Source organism: Bidens hawaiensis, unplaced genomic scaffold (genome assembly GCF_021521415.1).
Source record: "Bidens hawaiensis isolate Kalapana, Puna unplaced genomic scaffold, B.hawaiensis_p1.1 tig00011184_1, whole genome shotgun sequence".
NCBI classification, from domain to species: Eukaryota; Viridiplantae; Streptophyta; class Magnoliopsida; order Asterales; family Asteraceae; genus Bidens; species Bidens hawaiensis.
This window is the reverse complement of record NW_027491867.1, coordinates 97,786-115,645: the sequence shown is the minus strand read 5'-3', so window position 1 is coordinate 115,645 and position 17,860 is coordinate 97,786. Positions and strand designations below refer to the sequence as shown.

Below are 17,860 nucleotides of genomic sequence, written 5' to 3'. Positions count from 1 at the left end.
CTGCGACAACTGTCACCTCCGGAGAGCCCAGGATGACAATGGTGAGCGGCGTGAAGAGGCCGGCTCCATCGGGTTCATCCCCGCCTGTCCGTACATTTAGGCTCAAGAAAACCCGTGAGTACAAACTTTATTTATCTTTAACTTCATAGCTTTTCGTCTTAACACTTTATCTTCTTTGTGCAGGCGTGGATGTTGACGCATTCCAGGGTGGAGCGCAGAGGAGTACCCCTCCGCCCATGACGGTAGGCTTGGTCAGCCTACCTGAGGCGACGACCCAGGCGGCTGCGCCTGCGCCTGCTTCCGCTGGTTCAGTTGCTCACTCCGTTGAGCCGACTGTTCCAGCTGTGATGACATCACCGCCGGCTGTCAGTGCCATTTTTACCGCATCTTTCACTGAGCCGGCGGTTACTTTTGCTGCGGATTCCGCAGCGGCGACCGCAGCGGCTGTTACCATGCCTCCTCCGTCATCGGCAACGACGGCCGATCCTTCAGGTATGCATGGGGCTTATCGCCAACCTCTGCCTCCTTCCCATCTGCCTAACCTCTTGGATGGATTTCCCTTGGGTTCAGGTGATGGGTTTGGCGGCTATCGGCCTGTTATTGACCCTACAGGTGCGTAGGGTTCTTTTGGCCTATTTTATATATTTTTTTATCATCTTTTCCTAACTGCTTTATGTTTTTTGCAGTGTCGGATTCCAATGAAGTGTATGTTCCACGATGGAACATCCGCCGAGGAACAACCCTTCGCACACCTGTGGAGTGCGTGGAGTGGGCTCGTCACGCTGCTCCAAGTGGTGCGTTGGGGGAAGCCATGGCTAGCTACCAGGAGGGTAGGCTAACCAATGAGCTTCGGGTTCTCCTGGCCCGGATGCAGCCGCGCGTCGAGCTGCTTTGTCGTGAAAACGACAAGTTAAAAGCAGCTCGCATTAAAGAAGAAGCTCAGGCGCGGGCTGTCCGGGAGGAGAATAGGAGGCTCTCCGCGGCTGCTGCGGAGAAGGAGAAGGCCTTCAAGGCTCTCGAGGTTGAAGTTCAGGCCCGGCTCGAGGCTCGTTCCAAGGCTGCCCAAGCTGTTAACGAACAGCTTCGGCTGGCTAAGGAAACTGCAAGGAACGCAACCGAGAGGGCCACCAAGGCTGAAGCTGTTGCTGAGCCTCTACGCATGGAGAATGAAGAGCTTAAAGCCAAATTAGAGGCTCTCCAGCAGGCTCATGATGCCTTGGCGATGGAAGACGCCAAAAAGCTCCAAGAGATCTTGGACCAGAGGGGGGTGCTTGACCACACTGAGCGGAAGCTAAAGGGCGTCGAAGAGGCTGCGGCTAAAGAAGTGTTGCTTGCCAACCTCAACAAGAGTGAAGCCGAACGCGCCCGTAACGAAGCTCAAGCTGCCCTCCAGGAGGCTCTGGTTGCCAAGGAATGGCTTCTTCGAGAAGCGTTGTCTCAGGTATGCTTTTTATGTCTTTACGCTTTTCTTTGTAAATAGAAAAGGTTCTGATACTTGTATTTTTTCTTGTAGGTTTTGCATCGGGTCTTTGCTGATACGTCTTATGACGATGCTATGAGCGCAGCCCTCAACGCTTCTCACGAGGATGGGGAAAAGGCCGGCTTCCTGCTTGGTCTAGGGTTCGTTGAGAAAGGCGTTCCGCCTTCCAACTTCCCTTTGTATAATGTTGATACTGAAGCTGTTTATGACCAAGCAGTGAATCAGTATGCCGCCTTCCCGCATCCGGTGGTGGAGAAGGTGAACCAAGTTGCTGCTGCTGATGATGGGCTAGCTATCCTTAAAGCTTTCCTTGAACTGCCACGCTCTACTGATGGTGCTGGTTCAAGTGGAAGTGGCCCTGAAGCCTGATCCTGAAGATCCCTTCCCACTGTTAGGATATGTTTAGCTTGTATAGATTTATTTTTTTGTATGCGGGTAGTTACCCGGCCATTCTTGTAATGAATCATTGTGAAATAAAAATCTTTGTGCGGGTAAGACCGCTACTTTCTCTGGATTCCTTGCTTTATAAACGTTATATGACTTGCATACTTTAGTTTAAATTAGCAATTTTCCAAGTGTTTAGGATAAGTTAACCTTTGAACGTGGTAGATAATAGGTTGAAGTTTTGCTTCCTCTTTCGTGATTGTGCGGGTAGGACCGTCACTTGCACTTAGGATGGCAAAACTTTACCTACATCTGACCTGCGTGGAGGTTTTCCTCATCTTTTTTGAAATTTCTAAGTGTTTAGGATAAGTTAACCTTTGAACGTGGTAGATAATAGGCTGAAGTTTTGCTTCCTCTTTCGTGATTGTGCGGGTAGGACCGTCACTTGCACTTAGTAGGATGGCTAAACTTTACCTATATCTGACCTGCGTGTAGGTTTTCCTCATCCTTTTGTTAGAAATTCTCTGTTTTGAATAAGTTAACCGTTCGACGCGCGGTTGTCAATAGGTTCGGTTTCCTCTCATGATTTGTGCGGTTAGGACCGGCACTTTCATTTAGTTGACCAAAGTTTACCTATGACTAACCTGCGTGAAGGTTTGCCGTTTTTTGGGTTTATGCGGGTTTTGCCGCCTTCCCCACGCAACGACTTTCCACGTAATTATGCGGTGAAAACCGGCATATCCGTGTTGAATAAATTAACCGTTCGACGCGCGGTTGTTAATAGGTTAGTGTTCAGTTTCCTCTATCATGATTCATGCGGATAGACCGGCACTTTCATTTAGTGGGATGACTGAACTTTTCCCCTTCAACTGACCTGCGTGAAGGTTTGCCGTTTTTTGGGTTTATGCGGGTTTTGCCGCCTTCCCCACGCAACGACTTTCCACGTAATTATGCGGTGAAAACCGGCATATCCGTGTTGAAAGTTCATAAAGTATAAATGTAAAATCATCAGCGTCGATGTTCTAAGGAGAATCATTTCCATTAGAAGTGGCTCTGGGCCTTTACAAATTTGGAATTGATCTACATGCAAACTGTGTAATTGAGCTCCCTTCCATGTTGTTGGGATGGGAGTGCCATCGAGCCGATATGCACCTGGTTCGGGATCTCGTTCTTTACGCAGCATGTAGTCTCCACATTGAAGCTGGAATTTTATTCGTGTTTTCCCCAGCTGGGGTTCTACACGCATCAGCCTGCTCAGCGTTCATTGCGCCACGAGGTGCGCGAGCGTCCCATCTCTGACAAATGCTTCGACCATATCCTTTACGTCTGTGCATTCTTCAGTGTTGTGGCCTTTTGTCCTGTGAAAGTCACAGTATTTGCTCCGATCAGCATTGGGACGATGTCGGATTATTGGAGCCTTTGGCCATGGGAGCTCCTCAGTGGCGAATATCTCGGTAACGCTTTTGGTGAGTGGCGTCCATCTGGAGTTCTGGTTCGACCGTACGTTATCCCTTCCGCCTAACCGATGTTGCAAGCCGGATGAGGTGTCAAAGTTTACCCTTGACTGCCAAATGCCTAGCTTCCGCTTTTTGTTTAATCGGGCGGTAAGGACGTTGTCTTATCTTGTTTTCTGGGTGTAGAGGTTTGTGCTCTGGGGGAGATCTCTACCCAGTTGCTTCTCCGTTTCCGCAAAGCGTTTTGCTGCTGTCATGATGGCATCCCATGTGGATGGCATGCCATCTTTACCTGTTAAGGTGCGGATGAGCTCTGGGTCGTTCGCGCCCTGAATAAAAGCAGCGCGAACAAGATCTTCGCTAATGTTACCCAGACTTAGCTTCTTTGAGTTGAAGCGAGTGATGAAGTCTGGCAAAGATTCATCTTCCTCTCGAATGCATTTGAGGATTGTCCATTGCTCCTCGGTATACTTTCGTTGTTGGCTGAAGTGTTGGCTAAACTTCTGTTGGAAGTCTGCCCAGTCGTAGATGTGGTTGACCGGTAGACGATCGAACCACGCTCTGGCTGGCCCAATAAGCGTCATTTGAAACATGTAACACCACGTAGGTTCCGTCCAATTGCTGACGGTTGCCCCCGCTATGAATCTGTTCAAATGGTCATCTAGGTCAGATATACCATCATATGTGCCTATGTTGGACATTTGTTTGGCACTTTTTGGGGCAATTGCTTCCGCAATGTCCCTTGCAAATTTGGACGTTCCCGCATTTGCAACAGTTGGTCTAAATGTTTTGGAGAAGTCACGTGGGCTTCCACCTGTGTTTTTTGGTTTGAAGGCTTCTCCAAAACGCCTTCTCGGTTGGGAGTCCGTTTCCTTACGCTTCCCTTTTGCCCTATGGCGAGGGTTCGCGTCGGCGTCGGATTCCTCCGAGTCATCGTTCAAGTATTCTTCGAATTCGTCAGCCTGTTGGACGGAACGCAAGCGTTCGTCCAACTCAGCTTGGAATTCCCTCTGACGTGCCTCCGCCCATGCCTTAACTTCATCGAGTGTTTGGCGGGGGAGTCTTGTTCGTTTCTCTAACTGGGTATCGGTGAATCACAGTGAGCGATTATTTACTGCACTTGCCCCAGCTTGGGTAACTGGGGTAGTGTTCGTAAAATTTACTTCACTTGCCCCGGCTTGGGTAACCGGGGTAGTGTTTGTAAAGACTGTGTAGCCGGTATTCCCCCCAGTAGCTGGGGTTTTGGTTACCGGAGTTTCTTTAACCATCTTTCCAGAAGTTTGAAAAACTGAAAGGAAATGAAGTTCTAGCTTTTATGCACGGATGGCGCCAATGAAGAAACACTAACCGGACCCCGGGCAGATTACGGATAACCTGGGGGTTAGATAGATGTTTCCCATGAGGGGTTAGACCTGGTAAAGATGGTTCTTCTGATAACCTGCAAAACAGACACCGTGAGCTTGTCACTGAGAAGGGGGGGTTCCTCCTTGTGACCACCCTCCGGCGTGAGAATCAGACTAGATTGCTCTTTAAATATAAATGTATATTAAGAGATTGCTAGAGCAGATATCAGGTATAATATGATGATAATTTGATAAGATGAGATGATCATACCATTTGGGGTATTTATAGCCGAAGGTAGGTTTCCAAGGAGGTGTGGCCGGCTGAATAGTGTTCCTGTTCCACCAACTGTGGCCTACGCACGTGCCCTGCTGGTAGTTGGTGGGTAGGCAGCGGCTGACAATGACCAGGCCTGCTGTGTACTATTCCTTTTCCACCAACTGCCGGCTATGCACGTGGTATGACAGGAGTTGGTGAGTAGGCAGCGGCTAATAGTGACATACAGTACAAGAGCATGCTGCTCGCCATACTGTTGTCAATAAGCTGTCGTATCTTTAGTCAGATCTTTTGCCCATACCTCGTCAGGTACAGTACAGAAGATCTTCCCGTATCGTACGGACTTGCTTAGTTGGGCGGGAGTATTCCCCCTCCCGCCTTTGTGCGGGATTGTTCCCGGCTTTGCTCATTCCTTCAGGTGACACTGAATGATTGAGAGCTAAGTGCCTTGTGCGTGTAGCCTTGCTGCGCGGGTGGCCTTCCCTGATGGCTTGTATCCGCAGCTGCGGGAACAGGCAGATTACTTCACCATTGGGAGGCATTTCCTGCGGGAACAGCTTGCGTACTGCGCTTAAGGACGTCACGTCTCTGAGCATGGTTGATCCTGCGGATCCAGTTGGTTTCTGCGCAGACGTCCCTCTTCAAGGTGAGTCTTGCGGGTCCAACTGGGCTCTGCTGGGACCTACCTCTTCAATTATTTAAGCACGTCTTAATCTATAAATTTTGAATTTCAAAACCAAGTGTTGTTTTCTTTGAGCATACTATCAACATATACTTTTTCACAAACAAATCAAAACACTCGATTTAACATGAAACAAATCGACGAAAGAATACAATGTTGTATATACTTGTCTAAACTGTCAAGTGTCAAACTAAACCGTTTCGACGGGTCTATCATCCGACTGACCCAACCAACCTGGTCAATTTAATTTGCCTTTTTCTAAACCATAGTTAACAATCAAACAAAAACTCTTTTAATTTTAACATAAACATTTTAATAAAAAAAATTCGATCACGTCACTTGAAACATATCTTAATTCGTTATGTTCTCTGTGTGCATGCATTTCACACTAGAAAACAAACATTTAGTATTTTATTATGTTCTGGGAGGCAAATATCATCATATGTGTAGTTGACGTGTTATAATTAAACAAATATATAAAAAGGAAAATTGAAAATAAATGGCGATGATAACAAGGTAAAGATATTAAAAGTAGAAGGAGTTGAACTGACAGTTACTATAGTAACAAGGGTATTAATGGAAATATAGATTTGTCACTTTCGTTGCCTATTGGCAATGTTGGCCACCCCCTCACTACTTGCTTGCCTTTTGGCAGTTTCCCACTTCCCCCCTCACATAACAACTATTTTGGACCTATTTTACATTTTTACCCTTCACCTCTATCAAGCGGGCCGCCCAGGGGGGAGGCGTTAGAGGTCAAGCGGGTTATTTTTGAAATTAGGATTGCAACATATAACCACCCGTTTAACACAAGGACATTAACAATACTTAAATCTTTTATCTTTTATAGCTAGTTTAGTTTATTATATAGTTGAGGTTAGACTTTAGTTATTATTTTTATATTAGAGCTACACAAATGTGGCTTATTATGCTATAAATATTAGGAATAACTTTATAGATATACATTCTAAGTTTATAAAACATTATATTTTACAAAATATAAGTTTTGATGGACAAAGTATGATCTCTTAAAAGTGTTATTTAAGAAAATGTGATAATTTCATTAATTTGTAACATCAAAGTTAGATTATGGATTTATCAATTAATGGTAAAGCAAGCTATACTTTTGATTATTATAATTTCATTGTGCCTTAATTATGATTTTGTAACTTTTTACGGTAAGAACAATTGTGTTTATTAACATGTAACAAAAGACATCCCAAGAGTATAGTGAAAGAGATTATGATAAATACGTTTCCATTGGTTAAAAATCAAGCGAAACAATGTTTATTAGTTTGGATATCTTCGTGTATGTACAATTTTTTTAGACTAATCTTGTATCTCAGAAGCTAACGTCTTGCTTGTTATCTTTCTGATGCTAATTAAAAAGTTATAGTGAACTCGTTAAGTAGGGAAGTGTTCCATGTGACAATAAAGCCATGAGTGAGAAGCGGTTCGAAGGAAAATAAGAAAGAGATAGAAGAGATTATTAGGGATGTATTAGGGATATCAAATATTTAAGTCAATTGGTTGTTTTAAATGGTATAATTTTGAGTTGATGTAGTTATTTATGTAGGGAGGGGACGTGCTTATTATTGTTTGTGTTTACAAAGTTTACATTTCGAAAAAAAAATAAAATAAAATAAAAATAAAGACAACCACATATCTTAAAAGTTGTTATCAAGATCATTATTAGACATTTATATAATTTTGGTTAATGACACAATAACTATTGAAAGGTACACATTTAAATACCCAATATCTGAAGCCATTTAGTCAAATTAAAACCTTTATTACATGAGAAAAATGAGTCCTAAATCCTAATATTTGATAATGATTATGCTATTAACATTTGATAAAATAGTCAACAACAAAATAATCAACACTTGATAAAAAAATAGTCAACAACTAAAGGCTGGTTAAGTTCTGTAAAGTTGTTCAGAAATTCAGGGCGAGTTTAATAACCTCTAGAATTTGAAACCCTGTCCAGTTTAGTCCAAATTTTCGCCTAAGTTAAGAATTTTAGCTCAAACTTAGCTAGTACAACTTGGCTCGTCTATAAAAAGTTGTCTTGTTTGTTCAAGGCTTTTCTCAAACAAATTGCCAAAGAGTTAAAATGAACAAACTAAATCTCCTTTACTTTGTCTATAACACCTTTCGCTATGGGGCGCTCAAAAGGGGGAGGGGGTTGGGAGTGAACACCATAAAGGGGTGCTAAAGGCATGGTCTCATGAAGACCGACGTTGTTGGTTTTCTTTTGGTGTGCTCTCATACTTCTCTCTCTCTCTCTCTCTCTCTCTCTCTCTCTCTCACACACACACATATATACATACTAGTTTGATCCTCCCGTGTTACGGGAGTTTATTTAAGTTTTTGTTTTTAATATATATATATATATATATATATATATATTAGTTTATTATTATGTTTTTTTGTGTTTGGGTATTTTCAATTGAGATGTGTAGGTTTTTCAGATTTTTAACGAACAAACATACACGAACATAAACATCTTGATTTTTTTTAAATTAACAAACATGAACACAAATATTTGTCTAATGAATAAGGGGATGTTGATGTATTTGACGATGGCGGGTAGTATCGAAAGTTAACCGGCGATAGAGATGATAGACCAACAAAGGAGAACATGTAAAGAAGATAAATTAAATTAGGGTTTGAGGATGAAAGTTTTTATCAATAAATAAGATCTTATAACCCATTTGAGAGCTATTAGGGTTTGGTAAGACTCATAACCCGTGAAAATTATTCTTTGATGATTAAGATGTTATTTCACAAATAAATGAGATGTTATAACCCGTTTAAGGGTTATCCGGGTTTGGTGAGACCCATGACCCGTAAAAATTTATTGTTTGATTATGAAAGAGTTTCACAAATAAATGAGATGTTATAACCCATTTAAAGACTATATGGGTTTGGTAAGACCCATACCGCGATTTCGGGTCAAATGCATGAGAAGCCTCCATTTGTAAATCTAGCAATCTGGTAACTTTAGAGAATGTGGGGGACAACCTGAGAGCGACACATAGGATTTTATGGTAGGTAATTATATAGATAGTTAGATTAGATATATGTATAGATAATGGTTCAAATAAAAACAATTGTTTTGTGAGAAGTGTGAGAAGACTTTGAAGTAAAATATATCACCTAAACAGGACACGATACCATGCAAATAGGAAACTATACAACTTTTATAAACTATCAATCTACCACTAGATCTTAGATCAAAGGGTCTACATCTATTCTTATGTTTCTCACAAAACTATTGTTTTTTACATTGATTGCTTTTGCATTATTTTTGTTTACTATGGATTAACTTTTGGATTATTTTTTATTATGAAATCATTTACTTTTGGGTTATTTTTGGATTGAAGTTACATTTATAGAAAATTATAAGGTAAATTATTCAACCGGGTTGAACCTTCCGGTATAACCCGGTTCAACTGGTTGTACGATTTTTTGTCCAATCCGGTAAAAGTAAAATATCGGTTTTTAAAACATTGACGGAGCGTTATGGGAAAAGGCTTCGAAGCCCAATTTCTTAGGTGGTGATGACGTTAAAGCCCCTCCATAGTGAACAACATAAACTATTAACACTTGGGGTTAATTTAGTGAGTCAAAAGAGCGAACCAACTTTGGCTATAGCCCGACTCCTTTACAAACCGAGCCAGCTCGGCTAGCCAGATTCAAACAAGTTTCTAGCCTCTAGCCTCGAGCCATGGACGGTGCTAGACTTTATTCACAAAAGTGCAAAAAAATGAAAATAAATAAAAATACAAGGGTAAAAATGTAAATAAAAATAAAAAGCAAGGGCATTCATGTAAAATGGCAAGTAGATACTTTATAAACAGACTTGTCTAGTGTCCCCATTTCTCACTTGTGTGGAGGAAAAAACCACTTGAACAACTGCCGGCTGCACACACACACACACACACACACACACACACACACACACATATACATACACACACATATACATACACACACATATATCATCATCATCAATCAATCAATTAATCAATTATGGCGCTTCGAATGAATCCGGTGACGTTGCAATCGGAGATGTATCGTTCAATTGCTGTTCCTAAAACCACGAATTTCAGATCTCCCAAATTCGCCATGGCTTCAACCCTCGGATCCTCAACTCCGAAGTCAGTAATCTTATATTATATTATATTATATTATACTATATTATATTATTCATTCGCTGTGTTTATTTCATGATTAGACGTGTTTTGATTCAGCTGTGTTGTTATTTCGTTTCCGGTACGGAACTAATTGTTTCATTTCGTGTGAAAACGATTGGTAGATTCCAGGTGGCGGATTGAATCATAAGATACCATGACGAGGGATGAGATCCGTACAGTACTGACCGATTTTTTCGGTATCAGTACCATTGAAAATAACGAAACTGAATGGTACCGATACTGAAAACATGAATAAACAAGTACTGTAGCTGGTATGGAATGTGTTATGTCGTTATCGTTACGGTACCGGTATTGATTCTGTACCGGAAAATCTAGATACCGAAAACGAGTAAAACATACACCGAATACCATACTAATTTTCATTATTGAAACCAAATGGTACAGATACCGAAAACATGAAAAAACAAATACCAGTGCTGGTTCGGTACGGTACTGGTATTCAGTGAAAAAATCTTATGTCGTGGATGTATATTTTGTGACGATGGATCAATGATGCCTTGAAATAGTATTGTTTTTTATCTAGTTATTTGTATATTTGGATTTATAGTAGATGAATTATGTGAATTCATTTTTATGATTAGGTGAAGATATTCGAGATGTCATATGATTTATTTTTGGTATTGAGTTGGTCGCTTTTGAATTTGTTTGGCCATAATGTCATTTTCTTTCATTTTCTAGATGTGGCTTTCATTATTGTTAGTTATTCAAGTTTTAGGGGCTGCTGATTAGGCTACAAATGATTTGCATTATTAATGACATGCATACTCTAGGTGAATAATTTACATCCACTATAAGTGAATTTAATTGTTCTCTAATACCTATTGAAAGTCTATAAATAATAGTATTGTTACTTTACCTCTTGTGGGATATTGATATAGGTGCTTGCATCTTTTATCACCGAAACAGTTAGAAGCTACTTGATAGTTGATCCAAGTGTGTTTTAAATTCTCAAGATTTTTCATTACAAGCTACTTATTTGACTTGTTTCGTTTAAGTTGTGTAGTAACGTAGACTTGTAGTTTATATTTGCCCCTCTTAATATTGTCGTCTTTTAACTTCGTAGCCTTGGTTCAAAAAAGCGTGAGGTGCTCCAAGGCGTTTAGAACTTTAAATCCCGAAAGCTGCATTTGTCTCATCTTTTCTACATATTAGCCTTTCTATAAGTAAACCATTGATAATTACTTCTTCCTGTTGGTTGTTTTTACATATCACCCTCCCACAAACCCCAACTTTCTCCAAGTTTGACTCAGACACGCATGAATGGAGACGCTTTCCTGATCGCACCAATCACGTCTTTTTTAAAACCAAACTATGTGGGTCTTTGATGGTACATAATAAGTGATTTTTTTCTTCATCTACATGTTTAAGCTGTTTTATGTGGTATTTTTTATAATCTTATTTTAATGATTATAATCTGTTCAAATGAATCACTGTTCAAATGAATCACTGTTCAAATGAAAATAGTATCTTTGTTTTCACTTTTCTTGTTCTTGTTAATTAGGTAGATGGTGTAAGTTTGAACTTTGAGTAAACTGTTCCTCTTGGTAGTTTAATTGGCCAGCTACTTCAAGAATCCCTCAACCAAGCCAACTTCTTGATAAGCTTATCTATCTTTTAAACCTTTCTTGAGCTCATTTAGTTCTTATTATTTGCACACAGGGTTGAAAGTACCAAAAAGCCCTTCACCCCTCCACGTGAGGTTCACCTCCAGGTGACACACTCTATGCCACCACAAAAGATAGAGATCTTCAAATCCATTGAAGGCTGGGCTGAAGAAAACATACTGGTCCACCTAAAACCAGTTGAAAAATGCTGGCAACCACAGGATTTCTTGCCCGAACCTTCATCTGATGGTTTTGAGGAACAAGTGAAGGAATTGAGGGCTCGGGCTAAAGAGATTCCTGATGAATACTTTGTTGTGTTGGTTGGAGATATGATTACTGAAGAAGCTTTACCTACTTATCAAACCATGCTTAATACTCTAGATGGTGTGCGTGATGAGACTGGGGCTAGCCCGACACCGTGGGCTGTCTGGACCAGGGCTTGGACCGCTGAAGAAAATAGGCACGGTGACCTTCTGCATCAGTATCTTTACCTTTCTGGGCGGGTCGACATGAGGCAGATTCAGAAAACTATTCAATATCTGATTGGGTCTGGAATGGTAATTTTTTATATTTTTCATCTTAAGTTTATGTTTTGAAAGTTGTTTCCTTGTTTTCCTTTGTCTAGCATTAGTAGCCAGTACTGGGGTGGAAAAAACAATAGTGGGTATGGTAACAATTCATGATGGTGATCACATTTTGTTCGTTTTCCTGAAAAAAGTTTATAAATTATTTTTGTTAAATATGCTTACAAAAATATAAGTTTTTAAGAAAAGTAATTTAGTACGTTGTTTGCATTAAAAATGCAGTTTGGGTGACTTTTGACCCCGTTTGGCCTGTTTTTTTTAGCCATTTTACTCATTTGACCCGTTTAGCCAGTTTACCTTTTCAGTTTTTGGTTTTGACAATGATTTCGGCTTTGGTTTGCACGGTTTTGCCATCTGATCTTGAAACTTTCTGAGCCGAAAAAAATGACCTACAATAATGAATTTGGGCCTCATTTTTTTTAATTAATAATTAATACACACATTTGGGCCTAAAGTTTTTGGTCTACACTATTTATAATCCATAAATTCAATAACAAAACTTGGTTTTTACGGGTTCGGTTCCATTTGTTCGTTTTTGGTACTTGCAAAACCGAAAATTCGGTTCTTGGAAAAATATATAAATCCAAACCCTTGGTTTTGGGTTGGATTTGGTTATTTTGGTTATGGATCGTTTTCCTGTTTTATAGACACCCCTTTGCCTAAATTAACTAGTGGTTTATAAACAAATCGGTTTAAATTAGTTTCTACTATCAAATGACATTTATGCCCTTTTTCCATGCACCTTGCTCTTTCAGGATCCACGAACTGAAAACAGCCCGTACCTCGGGTTCATCTACACATCATTCCAAGAACGGGCCACCTTTATCTCTCATGGAAACACAGCCCGTCACGCAAAGGAGCACGGGGACTTAAAACTGGCCCAAATCTGTGGTATAATCGCAGCCGATGAAAAAAGGCACGAAACCGCGTACACAAAAATAACTGAAAAACTATTTGAAATCGACCCCGATGGCACGGTTCTTGCTTTTGCTGACATGATGAGGAAAAAAATCTCCATGCCCGCACACTTGATGTATGACGGGCGAGATGATGACCTGTTTGAACATTTTTCAGCTGTTGCACAAAGGCTTGGTGTATATACGGCCAAAGATTATGCAGATATTTTGGAGTTTTTGGTGGGTCGGTGGAAGGTGGCGGATCTGACCGGGCTTTCGGGTGAAGGGCGTAAGGCCCAAGACTATGTGTGTGGGCTGCCCGTGAGAATTAGGAGGCTCGAGGAGAGGGCTGCGGCAAGGGCAAAAGAAGGGCCAACTGTTCCGTTTAGTTGGATATTTGATAGACAAGTGAAGCTCTGAATAATGAAGCCTAACTCTGAAGTTTGTGTTTGGTTCTATGGGTAGAGAGGTTGGAAGTTAAAACCTATGTTAGATGTTTGTTTCTCGTGTAGCGATTATGTGTTTTTTTGTTGAATTTGGTGTGTGTGACGCATTTAAAGTTGTTTGGATGTTGGACATACTATATAGAACGTGTTATGCCAGTTTTGATGATGATGGTTATTGTCTGTATGTTAATGTTTTCATAAGGATACATTCATAAATAAATTTGTATGATAGTTGACACCATCTATGGTCGTCCATGTGGACCGTTTATATGTTGCGGTGTGAGGCCACACTCCAAAGAATGAGGTGACATGTTTATATGTTACGACGTGAGGCAACGCTTCTTGCACTGGTTCGTAATTTCTAATCCAGTAAAACAATTTTCTTTAACTTGATATTGGGTCGACGGGGAGATGAGGGAGACGGATGGGTCGTGAACATTTGAGTGTAAAAGAGAAGAGAGAAGTGTTTTTGAGTGTGTGACATGCAAAAGTAAGATGTCAACTGAGTGAGTGGATCAACCTTCGTTTTAAGTTTTTCTTGGTTTTAAGTAGGTTGTAGTATTAGGTGATATCCGTTCAATTACTTGAACAAATTTACTCGCATCTAAACCAAATATATTTGTACAACCTTAAAAAATTAATGCCTATTATATTAAAGCTGTTACAAATAAACTTAAAACTTGAAGTTTTTTTTTCTTTAAACTATACATTTATAGTTCAATATATGATATTTCATGCTAGTTTTTTAAGGTGGGCTTAGTAATTGGTTTATGGTAAAGGGCATCCAACGGGTAATTTTTTAACAATATAAAAATATAAACTAGTTATCCATGATACCGGATGGGTAATAAGTAACGGCCTAACGGGTATCCTACTAACATGACAACATGAGTACATATATAATACACAATTTTAACACTAAAACACAACTTAGATTCATTCTTAGACCAATTGGCATGGTTTCGCTCCGCGAGAACCAATCACGTCTTATATTTTTAATATCTAGTTAACCTACACCACAATAGTTAAATGACATATTAGTTAAAGTCTCACTACCTACGTGACAGTGACATGACACTTTAACTAGCCCCTCCCGGTTAAACCATGAGAGAGAAACCGAAACCCATTTAACGGTTGCTAGTAATCCTGAATTACAAATTCTGGATTTACAAGGGTGAAAAGTGTAACAACAAATTACATATCTCAAGTTATGATATAACAAATAAATAACTTGGAAAGGGGGCAGCTGCGCCGCTAATAAAACACCAAAGCTAACAACAAATAACAATGAATCACATCGATGCAGCAGAGGAACGAATCGTAACGGAGAGACTGAGGCAAAAGCTCAACGAGGTCAATTCCGCCGCTCAATCTCAGCTCGGAGTGGTTCAGGATCACGTCAATTTCACTCTCCAGGTTGCCTTATTATTATTATTATTATACTGTTGTTGTTTATGTTTCTCTCTAAAAGTAAAATAAAATGTTTATATTGAAGTTTGATAAGTGAATATTGATGGATGTGCAGAAAGCGTACTTTAAATGCACATACGAGTGCTTTGACAGGAGGAGGAGGAAGCAGGATGATATAAGCATGTGCGTTGAGAATTGCAGCATTCCTGTTCTTCAAGCTCAGAATCTCGTTGAAGGCGAAATGGCCAAGTTTCAGGTACTATTTTTATTATTCATGTTGATTTGGTTAATTGTGATATATAATAAACCCTAAATAACATCTTCTAACAAATATATTGTGACATAATGATAGTTTTGTAGTATATGTTGTCTGATGGAAATCAAAATAGCTGATTTGTTTTCTTGATTCCGGTTGAGTTTGTACCTTACTCATCTTGTTTAAGGCTAGTTACTACTAGGTCTTTTATGCTAATATAGTAATGTGAAAACTAGATCTTGTGTTTTTGCCTATTTTGTTCCTCTATTCTTGAAATCTTGACTTGACTATTTTTGGAATCTATTTGTCTCAACAAAGTTAGATCAATTGCTACTTAGTTCTTTGTAATTATGGCTTGCGAGAGGTCCTTGATGAATTTGATATACATAGCACTTGCATGGCATGAGTCGGTTCTACACAAATGCTTCACATCGTAGTAGTCAAAGTAGGTGGTTTCACTTGCTTAATTCCGGGCCTTCGATATTTAGATTTTGAGGATGATAAGTATGTGCGTCCACTCTCAATTCTATGTTGATTTTCTTCCACTCAACCCCAAGTTCTGGTTTGGTTGGTTGAAGGAAACATTGAAATTGATAAAAAAAATATGGCAAGCTTTGCTTTTTTCTTTTGTTAAAAAAAAAAGAACAATGATAACATGGTCCTTGTGTGCGAGTTTTCAAAGATTTAGGCTTAGTGATATTTAGAATTCGTGGATCCATTATGTTGGTTGTGTTGTTGCCTTTACACCTTCATAACATGTTATTTTTCTTGTACATTTGCCTGCAATTGTAGTGCAACTACATCTTGCAAGGATCTTTAAGGCAACTGTTATGTCAGTTTACGTTTTAGAGTTATCATCAATTATTTATCAATGGCGGAATCCAAATTGTTGCTTCACTTAATATGCACCATCGTAACCTCATTTCCTTTTCATAATCACTTGATGAAGTGCTTCAAATTTCTCTTTCATGTTTTTCATGTTAATCATCCTCTAAAGTCACTGAAGTTGAAAGGTGTAAAAATACTGTCATTTGTCATTTTGTTGCCTAGAATAGTTAACCTTTTTGTTGTTGCATATAGGAACGATTAAATCGGTCACTTATGGTTTGCCAAGACAAATATGAGTGCAAAACTCCAAAAGATCAAGACTGATGCAGCACAGGACATAGAATCATGTGTTAATCGGTCGATCGATGAAAATATTAAGTCGCTACCACATTTGGTTGCAAAGTTGAAGACTTCTCTCGCCATCGACCCTACAAGCGAGTGAAATGTGCGTCTTTTTGTATTAATTCACATAATCCTATGGAGAGGTAAAGAAACATGCCTAATTTATATTGACTTGATCAGTTAATTTGCTTTTAAACTTGATGGATTATATTTTGTTGAATTAGATTGTTGCTTTTTTTTTGAAAATTATTAGTTATTCCTGTTATCATGATGACACACTTCACTAGATAGCAACGTATTTTTGTACTTAAATCAGTATTTGTAATTGCACTTCCTTTGTTCACATAAAAGTTTAATTTGATGATAGATTTTAAGAAAAATAAAATACCAATCATGATATAATTCAATGTAACCGATCATAAGGTTAAACATTTGGTGGGGAAAACTTTAAACCTTCTTAATGCATTTACTTTTAAATTGAACTATTTTTTTTTATTTTTATTTTGCAAATTAAGAGAAACAAATAAAGCATGGATTTGTTTTTATTTTTTTTTGGGTATCTTAACAAATTAGGACAGTATACATGTGTGTGTTAAGTGAGCTGTTGTATTATACACATGAACTCGAGCTTGACGCAAAATTTATCGGTTGCCAGAAAGGAAACCCAAAATCATTATAATTTTATTGTAAAATTTCAATCTATTTAAGTTATCTCATAAAATATATTTTCTTTTAAAACTATAATTACAAACATGATCCTGCTAGGTAGACCCGAACTCGACCTATTTAGATAAACATGTTTGTGGATTAAATCGAAACGGGCCTAAATTTATTCAGAAAAAATCAAAAACAAGAATTTCGTGTTAGATTCATGTTGTGTTAGTATTTCAAACTCCTAAATTCCATATATAATTTTCGGTATCTATTAAACAAACTATAGATATTAAAACATGAAAATAGATACGTTTTTGTTTAACTTCTAGTTGGCTCGTAAAAGATTTGCAAATAGTTGGCATACAATTGGTCAAATAAAATACCATTTAGAAAACCTACATGTTTCAGGTTTTTTTTTTCTCGTAAAATTTTCTTAACTATTAATTTGCACATAAAAAGTATCATACATTTTTTAAAGAAGTCCATCAACTATACTTTATACTTAAAAATCCTACATAGTTTTATGTTTTTTTTCTTCATAAAAGTCTCGTTAACTATGATTGGATGAAATCATATAAATATTATTTGAAAAATTATATTACAATACCGATAAAAAAAAATTTGTAACTTTGTATCACTTTTAAAATTTACAAACCCATGTTTTCAGTTTTATTTTATTTTATTTTGAGACACGTCATTCTTGTTTTTGAAATTTTATTTTTTATTATTAAAATATTGAATTATAGCAAGTCAATTCTTTTCTCATGTAAATTAATAATTAAAAAAAATCATAATTTTGTTTAAACTTAGAATATGGATGCACTTTAGTAGTAAAAAATTGTTAACATATTCCAATAAGAAAAAGAAGGTTGTGTTAGTTTTTGTTTGTAAAAAATTATTAAAAGACTTTTATATAAAGTTATATGATTATATAAAATAACTTAACTTCTCATTACATTATAAATTAGTGTATTATATAAATAAAATTTTTATATTTTGA

General features: G+C 38.4%; 1 protein-coding gene and 1 pseudogene across 2 annotated transcripts; both read left to right on the top strand.

Moving 5' to 3' along the window:
- The first annotated feature begins 9,613 nt into the window (after positions 1–9,613).
- LOC143537347 (stearoyl-[acyl-carrier-protein] 9-desaturase, chloroplastic) lies at positions 9,614–13,554 on the top strand. The gene is made up of 3 exons (XM_077031135.1): positions 9,614–9,783; positions 11,500–12,001; positions 12,784–13,554. The coding sequence occupies exons 1-3, from the start codon at positions 9,656–9,658 to the stop codon at positions 13,342–13,344; spliced, it is 1,191 nt and encodes a 396-aa protein (XP_076887250.1). The 5' UTR covers positions 9,614–9,655; the 3' UTR covers positions 13,345–13,554.
- Positions 13,555–14,654: 1,100 nt separating this feature from the next.
- Positions 14,655–16,355, top strand: LOC143537332 (uncharacterized; annotated as a pseudogene). The gene is made up of 3 exons (XR_013136036.1): positions 14,655–14,786; positions 14,896–15,036; positions 16,117–16,355. The product of XR_013136036.1 is annotated as an uncharacterized LOC143537332 (transcript).
- The last annotated feature ends 1,505 nt before the right edge of the window (positions 16,356–17,860 follow it).

What these genes read in the sequence shown, in the direction of transcription:
- LOC143537347 (XM_077031135.1), top strand. Translation starts at nt 9,656, where the DNA reads ATGGCGCTTCGAATGAATCCGGTGACGTTGCAATCGGAGATGTATCGT. An exon ending in CTCGGATCCTCAACTCCGAA is followed by an intron (nt 9,784 to 11,499) that starts GTCAGTAATCTT and finishes ATTTGCACACAG; the next exon opens with GGTTGAAAGTACCAAAAAGC. An exon ending in ATCTGATTGGGTCTGGAATG is followed by an intron (nt 12,002 to 12,783) that starts GTAATTTTTTAT and finishes TTGCTCTTTCAG; the next exon opens with GATCCACGAACTGAAAACAG.